The 23,020-nt window shown below is 41.9% G+C and overlaps 1 protein-coding gene across 4 annotated transcripts in view; it reads right to left on the reverse strand.

The window, feature by feature from the left end:
• The window catches only part of NPAS3 (neuronal PAS domain protein 3), a 1,959,780-nt gene that overhangs the window by 369,360 nt on the left and 1,567,400 nt on the right, over positions 1–23,020 (reverse strand). For all 4 annotated transcript variants that reach the window (XM_033951269.1, XM_033951270.1, XM_033951266.1 and 1 more), the window contains one exon: positions 1,569–1,740. In XM_033951269.1, the coding sequence (XP_033807160.1) occupies positions 1,569–1,740 (172 nt within the window). The remainder of the gene's footprint in view (positions 1–1,568; positions 1,741–23,020) is intronic.

Below are 23,020 nucleotides of genomic sequence, written 5' to 3' on the forward strand. Positions count from 1 at the left end.
CCCTCTCAAATATCAGTATCATCCCTCTTCCCTCATTCCCAAGTGTTAACATTACACCCACCCTACTCTCTTGACCCCAGCCCCAGCTCTTACCAGGGTTTCTGATGCTCTAGTGGGACCTGAAATGATCCCCAGTTGCTCCTGCTCATTGCCGTACCAGGTTCAAAATATTACTGTTGAACTCTAGAGGTCATCTCATGATACTGGGGGTTGGCCGTTTCAGAGCGGCCAGTTCAGCACAGCTCTTTCAGAGCGATCCTTTCAGCCCATGACATTCATCACAGCCGTTTCCATCACGGCCCTTTCAGGGCGGGCTGTTTCATCTCTAGGGGCTCCTTTAACTAAGCTGCGATAGCGGTTTTAGCGTGCGCTTAGCGCGTGCTAAATTGCCGCATGTGCTAGACGCTAACGCCAGCATTGAGCTGGCGTTAGTTCTAGCCACGTAGCGCGGGTTTAGCGCACACGGCAATTGTGCGCGTGCTACAAACGCTATCGCAGCTTGGTAAAAGGAGCCCTAAATATTAAGACGCACTTTCAAAGTCAACCTTTTACCCTGGAACTCTTCCCTCTGGACAACTTTCTATTCTAATATGAAGAGAAACCTTACGATGCGCTCGATTGATCTGTGATGAGACCCCTCCCCCTTTCAAACCTTGGAGTCACCAGATGATGCAGAGGCGGGAGAAAAAAAACTGCAGGTGGGTGAAGGGAAAGGAAAGATGCACCAATGAGAAGCAGCTAAGCTGAAACAGGCTGTGCTGAATCTGAAACGTGCTATGCTGAAACATGCTGAACTGGCTGTGCTGAATCCTCCTAGACCCCGAGGGGTTTAGCTACCAAATAATGGTATTTTGCCTTTATTTGGCAGCTAACCCCTAGCAGTAATACTGCAATATTACCACTAGTAATAAAGGGTGCCATTTATATCCTAGCACAGCCATCAGAAGGAGCAATTGAGAATCATTCCTGCTTCCACTTGAGCTTCAAAGACCCCAGTAAGAGCTAGGGCTAGAGCTGGGATTGGAAAGGATCAGAAGGGGTTTGAGGTAGATTGAGTGATGATTGGAGGGGGTTGGCATGTTGGGTGATTATTGGGAGTTTAGGTTGTGTGCCTTGGGGGTGATTTTCTGACCTATATTATGTACCTTTAACAACAATGGAAAACCCCCCCCCCCCAACATTTCAAGCTTCTTTCCTGTTGTGTAAGATAACATGAAGCAACATGGGTAATGTTAATATTTCCTATGTTCACATTGAATGCGCATCCCTATTGGCTGCATAAAAGCTATACCAAAAACAGAAGGGGTGATATTAAAGAGAAATTAAGGCAACCACTGCTTTAATTTGTTTGCACCATTCATCTGAAATTAGATCTGCACTATTATACTTAAAAATATCCCTTTATTTTCAGATCTTTTCCTTATTTAATTATTGCATGGAAGTGAGCATCACACTGAAATGCTAAACACCATTAGTCTATTTATAGTCATTTCCTGCCAGCAACTAAAGCTCAATCATTTGGTAAAGGTCCTGCCTGCCAAGCTATTCATGATGATTACAAATCCCACCTGGCTCTGGGGTCTCAGATTGTGAGGAAGATGCTGAGCTGGCTCCATCCTCTCCTGTGCCCTGTGAGAGGAGGCCTCGCCCTGGGGGTAGTTTCATGCCCAGCTGCTCCGCCATCTCCACGTGGTCTCCTGGGTGAACATAGTCAAACACGCTGCTGCCTGTCAATTCCACCTACGGGGCAAGAGGGAGAAAGGCAGCGTCAGATAAATGGCTCTGGATCTGCATGCAGGAAATCCATAAATCGGATGCATTTTTTTTGGGAGGAAATGAAGTATACGGCAATCTTGAGAAACTAGACTGTTAGTGAAATAGTATTTCTCAAGATTTGAGAGAATTAACTGTGTTTCTCATAACAAGATGTAACATGATTTTTGTTCCTGGGCAGTAAATGTAATTTCCTAATTACTCATGCCTAAAACTTTGCTTTTGTGAGCAGGATAGTCAAATTTTGCAATTTACTTATTTAAAATATGAACATCTTTTCATTCTTATAAAGTTATAAAAAGCAACATATGAATCACAATCAACATGTATTTATAGTGAAGTTATACAAAAATGACTACAGAAGATTTAGAAGTGAGTAGTTTTTTGACATTTGCAATTATAAGTCACTTTCACGAATCAGCACCCAGATGTAGTCTCCCTTCATGTTCTCATTATATTGTTCTTGGTAGCGGCGTTTGAAGACCAGTATATCCTGGTAGAAGCACTCACCTTGCTCCTCTGACTATGCTCCTGTCTTCTCCCTTAATGTTGAAGATGAGTATCAAGGACTTGGACTTTGAAAGACATCCTACAGCCCATTTTACTGTAATTCTTCACTACATTCTCAACCAACTCCACATAATTTTTGGTCTTGTGATTGCCTAGGAAGTCCCGAACCACTCCAACAAAAGCTGTTCCAAGCCACTTTCTCTTTCCTAGTTAGCTTCTTGGGAAATTCCTTGCAGTCCAGGATCTTCTTTACCTGTGGTCCAGTGAAGATACCAGCTTTGACCTTTGCTTTATACAGATTAGGGAAGATGTCTTGAAGGTACTTGAAGGCTGCCGACGCCTTATCTAGAGCTCTGACAAACTGTTTCATGGGCCCAATTTGATGTGCAGTGGTGGCATCAGCATCTTCCAGTGGTCCACCAGTAGTTCCCATTTGATGTTGTTTCTCTCCACGCATAACGCGGATCTGCTGTGGCTAGTCCTGTCTTTGTGTCCCTGCTGTCCCAAAGGCAAAGATAACAGGGAAGCTTGGTAAAACCGTCTTGCAGATCCATTAGGAATGACACCATTTTGAAGTCTCCGATGACCTCTCAGCTGAACTCATCATACCTCATGGTGCCTAGTTAGGTCTTGATGCTGTTGTAATCCTCTTTGAGGTGCAGCCAGTGGAAGAGATGGGTACTTGTTCCTGTTATAGAGCTGTCATTGAAGAGACGGTACTCTTGGGTTACAGGTTATTCCAATTGCTTCAGACTGGTCACTTTGTGGCAGAAACAGAGCCCATCTTGAGGGGTGAAGAAAGTAGAAAAAGCTTGGTGACGCTTTTTCTGACCTGTGACTTCCACATTTTCATCCAAGTTCCACTGCTTCAGCCTAGATGTCAAAACCTAGTCATTGGATATAGTGTGACTAAGATCTCTGATCAAGTCGTTGATCTGGATAGTACAGGTTTCTCTCATCAACTGCACAACTGATATTGTAAACTGGATCTACACCATCTTCCTCATTCTGACAGTTGCTCTCTCTCTCTGGGGAAGTAGATATGGGGAGCTCAGGGCAATGTGGTACTGGGGCAATGGATGAAGGAATGTCCAGATATATGACTGCAGATGAAGGCTTGCCAGTTTGACATTTGGAGGGGTCCACTATGCAGAAGTAGCAGTTGTTTGAGTAGTCAGTGGGTTCCCGCCATGGCTCTCTTTTCCCCTCTGTACCATCCTGTAGAAGAACAAAATGAAATTGTGATAATGAAAGCAATAAAATTATTCCACCTATTCCTATTATGTATGAGATTCCTGCAACATATTTCATATATGATATATTATCAAATAAAATTGAAAATTTTTAAATTTAAATATTAAGAAAATTAAGCATTCTAAGAAATATTATAGCAGAAAATTCTGCCATCCTAATGAGAAACAAAATTTTCTTACCTTCCAGAGTTTTTTGGCAGTTCTCACATGTGAAGTGAGGTGTCCAAGTTTTGTCTTGATCCCCAACTGACATGCAGAGTTATGCCTTTTAGGCATCACACGTCTTAGCAGATGCTTCTGTGAAATATGTATGCCCTCTTGTCTCGATCAATTGTCCGCATGCATAGCATAATGCATCTTCTAGATGTTTGCGCTTTAGTAAAAGGGCCCCTAAGTTTACTCAGCTTGGAATCAATCTGGAATGTTCTACAAAAAAGGTAAATTTCAAAATATCAATGCCCTGGCCACAAAAGCAAACTTTGAGGGGAATGATAGCCATTTTCTATACTTTTGTGGCATAGGCAATTAAGAAAGAATACTTATTACCTAGGAACAAAAGTAAATAAAATTTATATGTATATCATATGTGTATATCATATGTGTATATGATGTTATATCATATGTGTATATTATGTGTATCTCATATGTGAAGATTTTAGAAACACTTTCAATGAACAGAACATGATGCATAAAACAGTTACATACATTAACTTTCTCCTGCACCAGGGCATTGTGCAATATGGTATATTAGGTGACGTTCTCACAAATACTCTCAAGATGTGACATTCAATAATCCATATAAATCTACCTATCTGTAACTATATCTGTCTGTATATCTGTTTGTATGTGAGCATGAATAGAAAAAAATTAAAAAGAAAAATGTTTTATTTCTGTATATCTCTATTATGGTGTATGTTTGTGTGTCTGTATATTTGTACGTTGTGTTTCAAAAGCATACACAAAACTTGTTTTCTATATGGCTCTGTCAAAACCTGGCCAATTTCAATAAAATTTGGGATACATGATCCAACACAAACATGCAATAAGCCCACAATCATTCCAGCCACCTCACCTAAATAAAAAATGCCACCACCTAAAATTATAATTACAGTACACGCAAATGCCATTTTGCTTTAAATATAAACAGTTACCATGGTTTTTAGTTAGGAAAATCTGATCCTTATTTTAAAAAACATAGTATCTGGAGAAAGGTTATGGGGCTCATAATAATCGAAAGTGAAAAACATCCAAAATACAGCCTAAGTCGGCACTTGGACGAACATTGTCAAAAATACGTCCAAGTGCCGATAATAAAACCGGGTTTTGGACATATTTATAAACAACCTAGGCCTTCACAGTGCCACTGAATGACTAGAACTAAACGGGGTGTTTCAGGAGGAGTGTCGAGGGCGGGAATTGGGCGGACGTGGGCCAGCTTAGACTTAGTCGTACTGCATGTATAACTGAACGTGTTACAACACAGCATAGACGAAACTTGGACGTTGTGACTTAGACCATTTAAAACATGGTCTAAGTCACCAAAACCAACCTAAAGTCACCAGATAAGCACTGCAAGCACATAGAACAAACACCCAAACATGTGTCTTTTATTTTTGAAAATGACCATTTCTAATTGTGTTAGCTCTTAGTGAATCTTTTTCTTTATTTATTATTATTTTTTTTTTTTACTATTTTTGAATAAAAAAAATGGCCAAATGAAAAATGCTCACAAATAAGCCATTGGGAAGTACAAGTAGCACATTGGCCACAGATATCTGGAGCAGAACAGAGGGGCATTCTAAGGGGGTACTGCAGTGAATATAACATAAAAAAATTCCACCATAATCTGCTTATATTATAAAGTGAGCCCTCCAAAACCCACTGAAAACTTACTATATACCTATACCACAACAATAGCCCTTATTCATGCAGGGGTCATCTTTATGTAGGTATAGTAGGTTTTGGATGACTTACCATACAATACAAGAAGGTTATGTTAAGACGTGTTCCTGGAACTTTTAATGTGATATTCACTGCAGTACCCCCTAGAGTACCCCTCTGCTCTGCTCAGATGTGTCTGTGAGGCCTTCTGAAGCTGGAATACAGGCTGGAATGTACTGTTTCTCTCACATCTTTGGGTGGTGGGAGGGGATCAGTAACCACTGGGGGAGTAAGTGGGAGGATCATGCCTTAATCTCTCCAGTGGTCATCTGATCAGTTTGAGAACCTTTTTGTCCCTCATTCGTTTTTAAAATAGGTCTAGCACTAAGGCCCTCTTTTACTAAGGTGCGCTAACCGATTAGCATGCCTTAATCAAATTAGCGAGCACTAAAAGCTACTGCGTGCATGTTAGTCTATGGATGCGTTAGCGTTTAGCGCACGCTAATTTGATTAGCGCTCGCTAATCAGTTAGCGTACCTTAGGGCTCCTTTTACGAAGGTGCGCTAGGGTTTTTAGCACACGCATAAAATTACTGCGTGCTATAGCGCGCAGTAGCCAAAAATCTACAGCGCTCGGGAATTCAACATGCGCTATTGCACGCGTTAAGGCCCTAGCGCACCTTTGTAAAAGGAGCCCTTAGTAAAAGAGGGGGTAAATGTCTAAATGGTGCCCTGGACGTTTCGTCAAATGTTCTATTATTGCTGGAAAATGTCCAAGTCTTAAGCCCGCCCAAAACACGCCTTCAACATGCCTCCTTGGAATTTAGATGAACAGGGGATACCAGCCTAGAAGAACATCTGTAACAGTGTTTCAAACTTTTTTTTTTAAGCTCTGGCACACTAAACGGAGCAAATGTTTTTCATGGCACATTATAATCGAAATTATAAAATTGCAAAACTGATACAAAATTAAATTTGAGAGTTATTTATTTAAAGTTCTTTAAGCTATGTGTGGGTAATTGTAACAACAGTGAAACTAAAGTAGATAGGATAGACTTGCTAATCAATGCGATGGACGTGCTTGTTTTTGAATGCAAACTAACTCAAAATGTCGACAAACACGCATTTCATCATTCATCATCTGCAGTTGTTCTCTTGTTTTAAAATGTAATTTCTGTCAGAGCTGAAAATCCAAGTTCGCAAGGATAAGAAGATCCAAACGGTAACAAAGCCTTGATTGCTTTGTTGCTGAAATTAGGATTACTGCATAAAAAATAAAAATAAAATGACGTGACGTTAGTTTCCAATCAATCAAATCAAGTCAAATCAATCAAGTCAAAGAAAGATGCTTGTCTGGGCAGTTGTATCCAGACTCTTCTGTACATGACGTACATGTCATCTGTTCTACTTATGAAGGGAATTTTTAAAATTAAAGTAAAATTCTGGAATCTCTCATGGCACACCTGCAATCTCTTTGGGGCACACCATTATGCCTTGGCACAGTCTGAGAGACACTGGTCTAAACTAAGGCCTTTGAAAATCACGACTGGGACGTTTTAGCAAGAAACATGTGCAAATATATACAGTATATAATGTACTGTGTTTTGTGGTGTAAATTTGCTGTGTTTTTACACTTCTTAGCTCTTATTGTAAACTGCACTGAATCATGAGGCATTGCAGTATATAAATAAATTTATTATTAGTTATGCCTTTAAAAAAAATTTTTTTTCTCTTTTGCAAATGAGCCCTTAAGTGATACTGGGGCTTATTTAAAAAAAAAGAAAAAGAAAAAAAGAAAAATAACTAAAAGTAGCCTAAAGGGGTAGATGGATGTTTTTCTTGCCAAACCCTTCCAAGTCACTAGTTTTGAAACCTATTTTCTAGATCAGGGATTCTTAACCTGGGGTCCATTGATAGGTTTCAGGGGGGTCCGTGAGGGTCAGGTAAAAATTAACATTTATATCACTATACAGCCCGAAACTGTTGATTTTTCTCACAGATAACGAGAGGGAATGTAGTAGTAGTAATGGTAGTAGAAAACTTAGTAGATCTGTTTTAATTTGCACAAGAGGATTGTATTTCATAATTATAATGAATAGCCATTTCTTTTTGCAAAAAAAAGGAGGGTTATTTTAGATTGTTTACTCTAAAGTTTAATAATACTTTCCCCCTGTTTTATTAAGGTGTGCTAAGCATTTTAGCCAGTGTTTAGTGCATGCTAAATCTTCGCACGCACTAACCGCTAATGCGTCCATAAACTAACATGTATGTGTTAGCGTTTAGCATGCTAAAAAGCATAGTGCACCTTAGTAAAAGGAGCCCTTTGTATAAATTATTTATCAGGGGGTCTCAAAGTCCCTCCTTGAGGGCCACAATCCAGTCGGGTTTTCAGGATTTCCCCAATGAATATGCATTGAAAGCAGTGCATGCACATAGATCTCATGCATATTCATTGGGGAAATCCTGAAAACCTGACTGGATTGCGGCCCTCAAGTAAGGACTTTGAGACCCCTGTTATATATGTATGAGACAATCAAATCTCAATAAATAAAATACATTATATTCATTGCATGCAAAGTTGTGTTTATGTAAATATTTCTGGGGATGAGGGTCCATAACTTTCATCAGATTCTTAAAAGGGTCCGTGGCTCAAAAAAAGAATCATTGTTCAGATGGATTTCCTTGCTGTTCATCTCCAGTTCACCTAAAACTCAAGAGCGCATGTTAAAGATGTGGTATGGGTGGGAGTAGGGCAGGCTTAGGAATTGAACATTTTTCTGCCATAATCGAACATTTTAGAATATGTCGAGAGCACAATTTGGGCATTTGAGGCGAGACCTATTTTAACTATAAATAAAAGCCAAAAAGTTGCCCAAACTAACCAGATGACCACTGGAGGGATGTAAGCGTGACCCCCTCCCACATTCCCCAGGTGGTCACTGACCCCCTCCCACCCCCCTATAATATAAATGAAACAGTACATACCTGTCTGAATGACAGCTTCAGATATTATGGCCAGTCCTATTAGAGCAGCAAGCAGTTCTCTGGAGTAGCCTGGTGGTCAGTGCAATGGACTTCAGAGAAAAGGACCCAGGCCCATATACCACAATTGTGGTAGAAAGTTGGAGCTCACCCACAACCTACTGGACCTGCAAGCATAAAAACTATTTTTATGGTGTATAGTTGGATCCAGTAGGTTATGACTGGTTTTGGAGGGCTCACCATACATTGTAAGGGGGTTATGGTGAGATGTGTACCTGGGACCTTTTATGTGACGTTCACTACAGTGTGCCCACTGTTCTACTGGGATGTCTGTGTGGCCAATCTACTAAAAATGCTGGCCCCTCCTACATCCCAACGGTTTGTTTTGCGTGTTGTTTTGGATGTGTGGGGTTTCTTTTCAAAAATGGTTCAAAAAGATAGACACATCTGTAAAACAAGATAGACGTTTTGAAGTTTTGAAAATGGGAATGTTCAGTATGGGATTTTTGTTTAGTACTGGATTTTGTGCGTCTTCCACAAAATATCTAAGCTTGGATTTGGATGCCATATTGAAAATGGCCCTCTTTACCTCCAAACACATAACCCACTGTTGTAACCATTAAGCAAAGGAAAGGGGGGAGGAGAGAAATCTGGAGTTCAGGACAGGTTGGTTGGGTGGACGTCTAGTGGAAAAGATAACTAAAGTAGTTGATCCAAAATGTTGAGAATGGCTGATTTTTCATGTCATGGGTCTATAAGAAGTCTGAAAAAGTTATATGTTTGAACTTCTGTAACTTTTAGTTATTTTTCACATAAAAGGACTGTTGTATTACAAACTGTTTGCTTTAACTGAATTTATTAAAATCTAATTTTTTTGTTTCTGATGACTTTAGTTACCTTTTCCCAAAGATGGTCACATTTTTGTGAGTGAAGAAGAAGGTAAGCCTCGTTATCATCTTAGTTTACCTCTAGATCAGGGATGTCAAAGTCCCTCCTCGAGGGCCACAATCCAGTCGGTTTTCAGGATTTCCCCAATGAATATGCATAGATCTATTTGCATGCACTGCTTTCATTGTATGCTCTCATGCATATTCATTGGGGAAATCCTGAAAACCCAACTGGATTGCAGCCCTTGAGGAGGGACTTTGACACCCCTGCTCTAGATGCTGGAAAATGTACAACTCTCTTTAATGGCTCACACGTTTTCCAACATTATACCAATTTGGAAATATAGAAATACACTTTTTTTTCAAAATGGGTACCTGAGCAACCATGAAAGAGAAGCTCAGTGCTTGAAACTAGACAGTTAAACATACTCTGTGCATAATGTTAATAACAATTCCAAAGTGAACATCCTTTCCACTATCAACGCTGTTGAAATGTATAACAAACTACCTATGGTGATAAAGGAAAAAGAGACAAATAACAGTGGGATCTCATGTATTGTGAATCACAAGATATCCTAAGTCATACCATCTGATAGATATTTTTATTTGGGAGATTTATCTTTTGAGGGAATTGCACAATGGAGAGAGTGAGAGGAAAAGAACACCACAGGGAGTACTAGAAAATATATTTATTGATACATCACTGACTTCTTGCTTTACTGAAAACACAAGGCCTAATGAATGAAACCAATGCTATGTCTCAGCCAGCCAAGAAAAAATGTGTGCAGTCCTTCCTTATATAATTATTAGGTGCTACCTTTGAAAAAAAAAAAAAGAACCTTGTTGATCTGTAAATTATTTATTTCTGATAAAACTGATAAAAAGAGCACATTAATGCCTTATGTATTGAGCAGGTTTCCCATAACTACAAAACACGAGAGAAACTTGCCAGGACTTTGACTACTTTGTCCTGTTTTCTTCTTATTTCCAAATATTCTTCCTTTTCTGCCTTACTCTATTTTAAATACACATAAAAGATCATTCTGCAATTGGGTACGTGAAGTCATGTGTGTCTTGTACATACATGTAAGTGCATATAGAAAAGTACTACTTGCAGGCATAAGTGTACTGTAGGCCAGTGTTTCTCAACTTCTTCAAGTCAAGTACCCCTAAGTCTAACAAATATCAACCGAGTACCCCCGCCCAAGCTCTGTCCCAGACCTGCCTCCATAATAATAGTATTAATTGTAAAGCAATTTCTTCCATTCATTTTTCATATACACACAATATAATCTTATGAACAATACATAATGGTAACCACAAAATTAAACTACACAAAGCACTCTGTATGCAGAGAAAATGTTAATTATTCTTTATTTTCTGTTTTTTTTCAAAGAGGTCAAGGCGGATGACTTTAAAATATGCAATGTCACCTCAGTAACAGCTACAGAAAAATAGACAAATATAGTACAAAATATAGACAGAAGATATAAATTCTCAAAACTGATACATTCCAATCATTAAATTGAAAATAAAATCATTTTCCCTACCTTTGTTGTCTGGTGATTTTATTTTTCTAATCATCCTTTCCCAGTCTCTCTGGTTGCACTTCCTTCTGACTGTGCTCTTAACAGAGTTCTAAGGCCTTCTTTCCATTGACTGTTTTTCTCTTCTTCACTTTCTGCCCTGTATTCATCTTTGCCATTAACTTTTAACATTCAACTTTTTTCCATTTTTCTGCTTTCTTCTCAAAACCTACTTTTCCATGTCTTTCCTTCCCTTCCTATCTCTTTCCTCTGCCGTGGTCTGTTTTCTCTCTCTCCTTCCCTCATCGTTTCCATGGTCTGACATCTCTCTCCTTTCCTCCTCATTTCCATAATCTGACATCTCTCTCCTTCCCTCCCTCCCTCTTCCCAGTGGTCCAATATCTCTCTCCTTCCTCCCCCCCCCCCCATTCCCACAGTCTAGCATCTCTCTCCTCTCCTTCCCACAGTCTGGCATCTTTCACTTCACTTTCCACCTTCCCTTCCATTCCCTGGTCTGGTATCTCTCTCTCCTTCCCTCACCTTTCCCCTTCCACTGGTCTGTTATCTCTCTCCCTTCCAACCCCTCGCAGGTCTCTGTACTTTCCATCTTTCCCTATCCTGCCCCTCGACCCTGAAGAAAGTTTCTTTTCAAACATGCATGTCGGGAGAGGTGAGGTGGCGTAGATGAAAGTTAAGGAATCTACTATAAGCTAAGTAGCTATATTAATTTATGGACAATAAATGATTAAAAAAAAAAAAAAGGTTAAAGAATATGGAAGAAATAAAAATATAAAAAAAACAGTGAAGCTAATCACTATTAAAAAACTAAGTTTCAACAAAAGATTGGACTGATGAAGACTAGCAGCCAGTAGTATGCAATGCCTGGCTGCACTCTGAAGGTCCATACAAAAATCTCTTATATATGTAGCCGCTGTATGTGAAGTGATAAGATTCCGGTATAACTATTAGTATATTAAATAGTGGCATTAAATCTCAAGGGGGCATGTTGGGGGCATATATTGGGTAGAATTAGGCCAAACTTATGATTTGGACATTTTTCTGCAACACTAACATTGCAGAAAATGCCCAGGGCAAAATTTGAACGTTTTGAGGCTAGACCTGTTTTAATAAGAAATAAGTACCCATAAGGTGGCCAAATTGAACAGATGACCACTCAAGAATGAAGGCATAGTCCATCCTTACTCCTTCAGTGGTCACTGACCCCCTCCAATCCCCCAAAGATTTGAATTAAACTGTACATACTAGTCAATATGTCAGCTTCAGGTGTTACGGCTAGTCCTATTAGAGCAGCGGTCTCAAACACGCGGCCCGCGGGCCACATGTGACTCTCCAAGTTTTATTTGCGGCCCGCGGTCTGGACTGGATCATTCCCTTCCTTTTGGAGCAGCAGCTGGTTTGGCCGGTTCGTTCCGTTCAAAGCCGCGGGTTGGCGGCTCCTTGCGCTATTCGTTCCTGCATCGGAAGCCTCTCTGACATCACAACATCAGAGAGGCTTCAGACGCAGGCGCGGATCTCGCAAGGAGCCGCCACCCACGGCTTTGAATGGAATGAGCCGGCCAGACACGCTGCTGCTCCAGTGGCGTACCAAGGGGGGGCGGTCCGCACAACTTGTCACCCTCCACTGTTCTTCATAGAGTGCGGCTCGCGGCTCGTCTAGAGCAGGGGTGCCCAACTGCTTCCCTTCCCTTCTCACTGCCGGCACCATGCTCTATGATCTCCCTGCTTCTCTCGCCGCCCGACCTCAATTCTGACGTCGAGAGGACGTTCTGGCTAGCCAATCGCTGCCTGGCTGCTCGGAACATCCTTTCCGACGTTAGAATTGACGTCGGGCGGCGAGAGTTGGTCGGCCCCGTGGAGATCTCGGCCTGTTCCCGATGGCGGCAGCAGCAGCCTATTCCCTGGCGGCGGTGGCATGGGGGAGGGCAGGAAGGAAGAAAGAAAGAAGGGGAGGGCAGGGAGCCAGAAGGAAAAAAGAAAGAAGGGGGGGACAGGGAGCCAGAAACAAAGCAAAAAATGGGACAAGGAATCAGAGAAAGACAGACATAGAAAAAGAAAGAAAAAATTGGGGGAGGGAATGAGGTCTGGAGGAGAGGAAGCATACAGGAGGCTGAAAGAAGAGAAGAAATATTGGATGCACAGTCAGAAGAATAAAGTGCAACCAGAGACTGATGAAATTACCAAGCAAAGGTAGGAAAATTGTTTTATTTTCAATTTAGTAATAGAAATGTGCCAGTTTTGAGAAAGAAAAGATATTAAACTTTAAATGTGAGTGCTGCAGAAAAAATAGAGTACTTGGAGGGCCGCAGAAAAAATAGTTAATGTCTTATTAAAGAAATGACAATTTTGCATAAGGTAAAACTGTTAAAGGAAAGTTTTATAAACTATAAAGAGTTTAACCTCATGCAAAATTGTCATTTCTTTAATAAGACATTAACTATTTTTTTCTGCGGCCCTCCAAGTACCTACAAATCCAAAATGTGGCCCCGCAAAGGGTTTGAGTTTGAGACCACTGTATTAGAGCAACAAGCCTGTCTCTGGAGTAGCCTAGTGGTCAGTTCAGAGGACTTCAGAGAAGGAGACACAGGCCCATATCTCACTCTAACTAGTACACTTGGTAGAAAGTAAGAGCCATCCAAAACTTAATGTACCTACATATAGGTGACACCTGCAGGCATAAGGGCTTTTTGGGGTGGTATTCTGTTAGGTACAGTAGATTTTGGGTGAGTTTGGAAGGGCTCACCATACAATTTAAGGAGGTTATGGTGAGGTGTCTGTACCTGGGACCTTTTATGTGAAGTTCTTTGCAGTGCCCCCTAGGGTGCTCTGCTGGGATGTTTGTGTGGCCAGTCTGCTAAGAATAATGACCTCTCTGACCAATGGCATAGCGAGGGTGAGAGGCGCCCAGGGCAGTGGCAACCCCTCCCCCACCCTCATCTCCTCCCCTTGCTCCTTCCCCGATCCCGCATGCCGTGCGTCCCCCTTCCCCCATACCTCTAGTTGAAGTTGTTGCTCGTGGCGGTCAACAACGTGCTACTCACGATCTCGTCAGCTCTCCCTCTGATTTCACTTCCTATGCATGGCACTCGGAAGTGATGTCATCAGGAGAGCCAATGGGGATCGCAAAGAGTACGTTGTTGGCCGCTGCAAACCACAACTTCAACTAGAGATATGGGAGAAGGGAAGGGGGGGCGCACGTGGGGAGGAATGGGACGAGGCGGGGCAGAGGAGGGGGGTTCTGTATCCCCACCAACATGGCACCTGAGGTGGACCGTACCCCCGTAATAAACCACTGCATCCGATGTGCAATGGCTGTTTTTTGTCCCAATCCAGCCAGACGTGTATGCTCTTCACCATACAATTTGTTGGAGAGATCAATCTGCCTGCTTTTAAATATCAGCAGCATTGGGAAAACAACTGCTTTTACACCTAAGCAGCAGCGGGTCCATCCGCAACCACCAAGAACCCACAGACCCGAACCTGCCAGGAATGTGAGATCCGCCCCCCCCTACAATTCGATAAGAAGATCAACTGTTTTTACACCTAAGCAGCAATAGGACCAGCCGCCACTACCGGGAACCCTTTGCCACGATCCAGCCAGACATATAAGATCTTCCCCCAGCATTCCATTGGATAGATCAATCTACCTGCTTTTAAATATCAGCAGCAGTGGGAGAACAACTGCTTTTACACCTAAGCAGCATTGGGACCAACCGCAACTACCAAGAGCCCATAGACCAGATCAAGACAGGAGTGTGAGCTCCACACCTCCTGCAGTCCGCTAGGAAGATCAACTGCTTTAACACCTAAGTAGCAGCAAGACCAGCTGCCTATAATAGGAGCCCTTGCCCCGATCCAACCAGGCATGTGAGCTCCTCCCCCAATATCCCGTTTAAGAGATCAATCTACCTGCTTTAAATATCAGCAGCAGTAGAAAAACAACTGCTTTTACATACAAGCAGCAGCGAGACCTACCGCAACCACCAAGAGCCCACAGACCCGATCCTGCCAGGAGTGTGAACTCCTCCCCCTGCAGTCCATTGGAGAGATCAATCTGCCTGCTTTTAAATATCAGCAGCAGTGGAGATCAACTGCTTTTACACCTAAGCAGCAACGAGACCAGCCACAACCACCGAGAGCACACAGACCCGATCCTACCAAGAGTGTGAACTCTTCCCACCCTGCAATCCGCTAAGAAGATCGACTGTCGGCTCCGGGCGGCTTTCCCGCAGAGGAGAGAATCCTGCATTCACCGTGGGCCTCATCTGGGGCAGCCTCCTTGGAGCAGATGGGGCACGGGCAGTGTGTCTGGGAGGGAATGCATGGATGGGAGAACATCGCAGGGGAGGAGACATAGGCATCCTGGGACTGTCTACCAAGTCTCTTCCCTGAAGAAGCCCTTTCTGGAAACTTCAAACTTACTTGCTCCACTTCATCACTGACGCTAACCCATTCTGCTTCTATTCCTTTCTCTCCTCTCTTCTACCTTCCAAGTATTTAGATCAATGCTGTCTTGTTAAAATGTTTATTTTATTTTTATTTTTCCTCTAACTCTACTTTTCACTTCTCTATTACCCTCCAGGTACTTTAGTTAGATTGTGAGCCTTCGGGACAGTAAGGGAATTTTTCAAGTACCTTTCTTATTTCTAATCTTAATGTATATTTTCTGTAAACCGCTTAGAACCTAACGGATGTAGCGGTATATAGGAAATAAATTACATTACATTTCTCATTTAGATTTTTTTTTAATTGCTCAAAAAGATATACTGAGGACAAACACATCTAAGAAATAGCCATTTTTGTTTGTTTTGTTTTTTTAAAATTCTTTATTGATTTTCCAAACTTCAATAGTGCAATACACAAATATATCACAAATATATCAATAAAAGCACATTTAACTTACAAATATACATAACCAACCATTTTCAGCCACCCAATGAATATTCAATAAAACACAGAAGCATAGATTTTCCCAATAACCTTACCCTATTCAAATTAGTAATCTCCTCCCATCCTCCCAACCAATCCCAAATGTAAATATTCAAAGATCAAATTAGGACAGAAATAGTCCCCCCCCCCCCACCCTTCCCTGGATGTGTATGAAAATAAACAAAATCTGACTCACAATCAAAGACCTACTATAGTGAGGTAATATATGATGTCAACATATATTACCTGTCCTAAACTATCGGCATTCATCCTTTCATATCTATAGCTGGAGCAAAGATTTGCCCACCAGAAAGGGAAATTTATTTTTGAAATAAAAAGATACATGTTTTTCTGGTCTGAAAATTACCATTTTCTCTACTGGATTTTTGGATGATTTTTCCTAAACTGTCCAAAATCGGATTTAAACATCATATTGAAAATGCCCTTCGACATCTTTTTCAAGGTGTGGTCCCACCATGGAGCAATACAAAAGCATCATAATATTATCTTTTTTGTTTTCCATTCCTTTCCTAATAGCTCCTAACGTTCGCTTTAGTACTGCTTGCCCTTGCTCGGTCTCTTTCATCTATTGGTTATAATATCCTCCCACATTTCATTACTTCTGGCACTGTTACAATCTGTGCAAGCAGAATTCATAAACAATCCACTGGGAGGCAGGGATTATGTGTCAATAATCCCTTTAATGTACCCGCTGCTTCTAAGCATTTCACTCAGCAATTAACAGGTAAACTGAATCTGAGCAATTAAGGAACTAAACAAAACCACTAAAATGTCTTTTAATGTGTGTTGGTGGATATTTAGCTTGGGATTAAGTGAATATAGGATGCTTTCAGCTAACTTGTGGACAGTTTGTAAGGCTCCAAAGTATGGAATGATGTTTTAGCATTTCCTTTTCAAATATTCTCTTAGATGTGGTACTTTGGACATTATACTCATTTAATGTGTGCCCTTGTTTCTTTTGTGACACATGGCCAAGCAAGATACAATGGCAAACATCTCACTTGCTGGTCATACAGCAGAACCTCCTGAAATTGCAAAGAGTTAATGAACTTGCACTGCCTATAGGAGACATTTTCCATGCATGGAATTAGATGCAGAAATAGGAAGCAGCTCTGTTTAATTAATAAATGACCAGAGAGTAACCCTGGTAAAGCTGCACTTTCATATAATAAGTTCTCTCAACTCTTAGCTAGAGGCCCACCTAACCAGGCTGGCTTTCTGGATAGCCAAAATGAATAAACATTATTTATTTATTTTTAGTATTTATATACCACTTATAGCCTAAATCAGGGGTGCCCACACTTTTTGGGCTTGCGAGCTACTTTTTAAAAAGACCAAGTCAAAATGATCTACCAATAATGAAATAAAAAAAAACCCAAACACAAAGCACACTGAAAGGCAGAGAAAATATTAATTATCATTCATATTCCGGGGTTTTTTCAAAGAGGTCAAGGCAGATGACTCTATGCAATGTCACCTTAGTAACAACCATACAAAAATAGACAAATATACTCCCTCCCTTTTTACTGAACCACACTAGCAGTTTTTAGCACAGGGAGTTGCGCTGAATGCCCCGCGCTGCTCTCAATGCTCATAGGTTCCCTGCTCTAAAAAACGCTATTGTGGTTTAGTAAAAGGGAGCCATAGTGCAAAATATAGACAGCAGATATAAATTCTCAAAACGGACACATTTTGATCACTAAATTGAAAATAAAATCATTTTTCCTACTTTTGTTGTTTGGTGATTTCATGAGTCTCTGGTTGCACTTTCTTCTTCTGACTGTGCATCCAATCTTTCTTCCCTTCTTTCAGCCTCCTGTATGTTTCCTCTCCTCCAGACCTCATTCTCTCCCCCAACTTTTTCTTTCTGTTTCCTTGTCTCCCTTTCTTTCTGTCTCACTGTTCCCCTTCTTTCTGTCTCCCTGCCTGCCCCCTTTCTTTCTTTCCTTCTCCCTACCCTCCCCCCAAGCCACTCGGTTTGCCGCCATCAGGGAACAGCCACCGCCGCCCCAAACTCTCCCTGCAAAAGCGTTGTGCTGACCAGCATTCCGCTTCCTGACGTCAATTATGACGTAGGAGAGGAAGTTCCGGGTCAACCAGGCATTTCTCCCTATTCCATCCAGCCTGAGCCCCATCTCTCCTTCATCCAGCATTTCCCTTCTGTGTCTGTCAGAATTACCATTCCACCTATTTTCCAGCATCACCCTTCTTTGTGTCCTATATCCCTATCTTACCACTTTTTCAGAATCTTCATTTGTCTCTGTCCTTGTCTTTACCCCATGTTCACCATTTGCCCTTTCAATGTCTTTATCTCCCCCTCCCCTTTTTCAGCATTACTTCTATAGCTCTATTTCACCTCCTCTTCATGTCTCCTCTGTATCTCTATCCTTATTCAGTAGGTCCTGCTTACCCTTTCTCTTCTTTGTGTCTCTATCTCCATTTTCAGCTTTCCACCCTTTTTTTGTAGCCAGAATTTTTCCACTCTCCCTCCAAGCCGGCCCAGCCCGGTATGAAATATTTCCTTTTGTTTCCCTCCTCTCTCTCTTTCTCTCTCTCGTTCTCCTCCCTCACCCACGAGTCCTGCATCTGGCCCTCTCCTTTCCACCTGCATCCAGCCACACACCCTGCCCTGCGGCCCTCTTCAGCAACTTGTCAGCAACGGTGATCAAGACAGGCTGCCGACATTGAGGCCTTCCCTCTTCAAGTCCCGCTTTTGTAGAAAAAGGAAGTTGAAACAAGCGGGACTTGCAGAGGGTAGACCCTGACGTCAGAAGCTTGTGTCGATCGCTGCTGCTGAATTGCCAAAGAGAGCCGCGGAGCAGGGGGTGTGGCCGGATGCAAGTAGAAGGGAGAGGGCCAGATAGGAAGGCTGTAGAAGCTCTGGAGCATGACACCGACCCCAGCCAGGATGATTTCTTTTTCAGGCTGCTGCTGCCGCCACCCCCCCCCCCCCCGAAATGACAAAAAACAGACTAAACTGGATGCCCGGCGTTGGCGTCTTTGATGTCGAGGAGAGGAAGGCTGATCGGCCGGTAGATCGGGACGGCAACACGAGTCTATCACGGGGGATGTGCTCTGCGATCGACTCATGTTGCCTTCCCCATCTACCTGTCGATCGCGATCTACGTATTGGGCACCCCTGACCTAAATGGTTTTACATTCAAGTACTCAAACATTTTGCCCTATCTGTCCAGGTGGGCTCGCATTCTACCTAATGTGCCTGGGGCAATGGGGGGGGGGGATTAGGTGACTTGCCCAGGGTCACAAGGAGCAGCATGGGATTTGAACCCACAATCTCAGGGTGCTGAGGCTGTAGCTTTAAGCACTGTGCCACGTACTCCCCCAAACATTAGAATAAACATTAGATAGAACTGCATACACCGGATCTTTGATGTATGCACATATATCACATTCATATTTATTATGGACATAGGAGAGGATATTAACAAATAAAAAAGACCAATTGTTACATCCCGTCTGTTTAGTTATCTTCATCTTATTAAGAATGCATCCTAATTGCCCAAACTGAGTGTGGCTGCCTCCAAGATCTCATGTATTCTTTTTTGTTACTCCATTATTTTGAATAGATGAGCAAAGAAAATGCCCTCTTACTTCCCTCAAGTACCAGTCTTTCTTACATCTAAGCCAAAGCTCTCTAATAAATAGCCAGCAATACTAGCATGATTTTTGTGCAATCCACCTAACCTCCTAGGTGTTCTGCATAGATTGTTAGACAGATCTGACTACAGAGGACCTGCATTTCCATTGGGATATCCTACAAGCCAGATCAGTTAGATATTACTCCAGGACAGAGTTGGAAACAGTGACATAGAATAACATAGGGCCTCTTCTACTAAATCAAGCTAGTGGTTTTAGCCCGGGGAGCCGGCTGAATGACCCATGCTGCTCCCGACGCTCATAAGAACTTTATGAGTGTCGGGAGCAGCGTGGGCTATTCAGTGCGGCTCCCTGCATTAAAACCGCTAGCACAGTTTAGTAGAAGAGGGGGATAGTAACATAGTAGATGATGGCAGATAAAGACCTGAATGGTCCATCCAGTCTACCCAACCTGATTCAATTAAAATTTTTTTATTTTTTCTTCTTAGATATTTCTGGGCAAGAATCCAAAGCTCTACCCGGTACTGTACTTGGGTTCCAACTGCCAAAGTCTCTGTCAAATCTCACTCCAGCCCATCTACACCCTCCCAGCCATTGAAGTCCTCCCCAGCCCATCCTCAACCAAAATGCCATATACAGACACATACCGTGGAAGTCTGCCCAGTCCTACCTGTATATATTGCTGTTCTAGGAAAGTGCTTTGGCCTAGTTTAGTGGCAGTGAGCAACACAGTTGGAAAATTCCCTCCCAGACACCTTCTAAATGCCCAGGAAAGTCCATGATGGGATACTGTAGAGAACAAAAGGATGGCAGAGCATATAGCACCCAGATGGGTCTTGAAATTTGATAGAAACATGTTCAAGGTTATTATCCTAAAGGCACAGCATTAAAACAGCCAGGTGTACACTCAAGTTACAAAACATTCATTTTAGATGTGGTTTAAAAGAATCTGTTTTTCTTGCTGAAAGAGGGCTTGCTCTATTCCAGTGTATCGCAAACTGTGTGCCGCAGAGGATTCCAGCTATGTCCCAAGATGCTAGCGAGGAGGAGAGGCACCAGCACCGGCGAGAGGCAAGTCCTGTAGTCAGTCAGTTGGTGCCTGCACCTCACCAGCACCTCTGCTCCTTCTTCTCACCTCTCCGCTGCAGCACCCCCTACCAGCGGTATTAGGAAGCTCAGGGCCACGGCTGGAAGACATTTGCACATGCATGGACGTTGACATGACGACATCACGCACGCACGTGACAAATCATCACATTTCAGGCACTCTCCAGCCGCAGCCCTGAAATGAATGTGCCAGCAGCTTAAAAAGTTTGCACCACACTTCTCTATTCCCAATAGCATGTGTATTGGCAATAGTTCAAAAGAATGCACACTATCACTGGCAAATGATAAGAACCTGAATTTTCTTAATTTTTTTTCGCTATTGACATTTCCCATGGTTGTTGCAAATGACAGCTTGTCCCTATTAAAAGGTCAGTACGCCAAAGCCATCCCTTCATGTAACAAGACACATTATGCTGAAATGAGTCCTTGAGAAACATATCTCACTACTAATGCTTTCGTTTTTCCTACTTCTTCAGTTTTATTTACGCCCCACCCGAAGCTATAATGCCATCCAGCTTCCAGGGGTCAAAAATTCAGGGTCCAACAGAGAAACCAAGGGGTCCCTTTACTAAGTCATAATGGGTCAACTTGTGGCAAATGCCAAATTAAGCATTTGTGGGGTTTTAGATGGCAGAAGGATGTGTAAATGGTGGTATTTAGTCATTTAAATATGTAAATGGCAGTGCACAGTTAAGAAAATGGCATATGATTTAGCAATGGAGTACACTTCTGGGGAATTTCAGGAAGCTGTGCTGGCGGCCTTGGAATTAGCAGAATGTGTATTGTTTAAAGAACTATATTATAAAGTTATTCATTTTCTTTATATAAATCCTAAAATACATACCCCCCCCTTTTTACAAAACCACATAAGCGGTTTTCAGCACAGGCTGGCGTGCTGAATTCTCTGTGCTGCTCCCGTCAGCGCGCTGGCCTGTGCTAAAAACAGCTTTCGCAGTTTTGTAAAAAAAAAAGGGGGGGGGAGATAATGAGTACATAAAATATGGAATAGAAACACCAGATTCTGAAAGAGTGGGAAGGACATTGGTACATATTTCCATTGTTGTTGGACCTGTTCACAAATTGCTCAATTTGGGGTGATGTGGGCTCATCTGGAACATCTTCCTGGACAATCTGTATTTCGCTCAGAGAAATTATTCTTATTGGACTTGAATGACGATCTGGACTTGCGTAGTGAAAATAAGTTTTGTTTGTTCGCAAGTCTTGTTTGATGGCGAAACACTGTGCATTGTTGCAATGGATTCAGCCTGAACCTCCAACATTGCACTTGTGGAGGAACCAAATGCACCATCTTCTATATATGGAAAGATTATCTGTATTGGGCAGTAGCCATAAAAAGATCACAAACTTTATACAGATGTGAACTCCTTTCCAGGTTGCATAGTAGATTATCAAATGCTTTCACGATGTAACACGATTTTTGTTCCTGGGCAGTAAGTGTAATTTCCTAATTACTCATGCCTAAAAAGTATAGAAAATGTCTGTTATTTCCATAAAAATTTGCTTTTGTGAGCAGGATAGTCAAATTTTGCAATTTACCTATTTAAAACGTGAAAACACCAAATTCTCATCTTTTCATTTTTATAAAGTCATAAAAAGCAACATATGAATCACAATTAACATTTATTTATATTGAAGTTATACAAAGATGACCACAGAAGAATTAAAAGTGAGTAGTTTTTTGGGATTTGGGATTATATTGTAAGTCACTTTCATGAATTAGCACCCAGATGTAGTCTCCCATCATGTTCTCATTTTAGTGTCCTTGGTAGCAGCGTTTGAAGTCCAGTATATCCTGGTAAAAGTGTTCACCTTGCTCCTCTTTTCTTGAATGCCTCAAGATGAGCATTAAGGACATGGACTTTGAGAGACATCCTACAGCCCATTTTACTGTAATTTCTCACCAGGTTCTCAACCAGCTCCACATAGTTTTCGATCCTGTGATTGCCCGAACCACTGCGACAAAACTGCTCCAAGCCGCTTTCTTCCTAATAGCTTCTTGGGAAATTACTTGCACTCCAGGATCTTCTTTATCTGTGGTACGACGAAGACACCATTTTTGACCTTTGCCTCAGACAGATTAGGGAAGATAACTTGAAAGTATTTGAAGGCTTCCGACTCCTTATCTAAAGCTCTGACAAATTGTTTCATTAGGTTCAATTTGATGTGCAATGGTGGCATCAGCACCTTCCAGGGGTCCACCAGTGGTTCCTATTTGAAGTTGTTTCTCCCCGCACAGAACTCAGTCCACTGTGGCCAGTTCCACCTTTGGTAGTGCGCCATTGTGTCCTTGCTTTCCCAGAGCTTGGAGACCCATTAGGAAAGCTACCATTTTGAAGTCTCCGATGAGCTCCCAGCAGTACTCATCATACTTGAAGGCTCCTGGTAAGGTCTTGATGCTGTTGTAATCCTCTTTGATGTGCATTGAGTCAGTAGAAGATACAGGTACTTGTTTCTAATATGGAGCAGCACAGCTTTGATGCTCTTGGATGAGCTGT

The sequence above is a fragment of the Geotrypetes seraphini genome, chromosome 7, assembly GCF_902459505.1.
Source record: "Geotrypetes seraphini chromosome 7, aGeoSer1.1, whole genome shotgun sequence".
In the NCBI taxonomy this organism is placed as follows: Eukaryota; Metazoa; Chordata; class Amphibia; order Gymnophiona; family Dermophiidae; genus Geotrypetes; species Geotrypetes seraphini.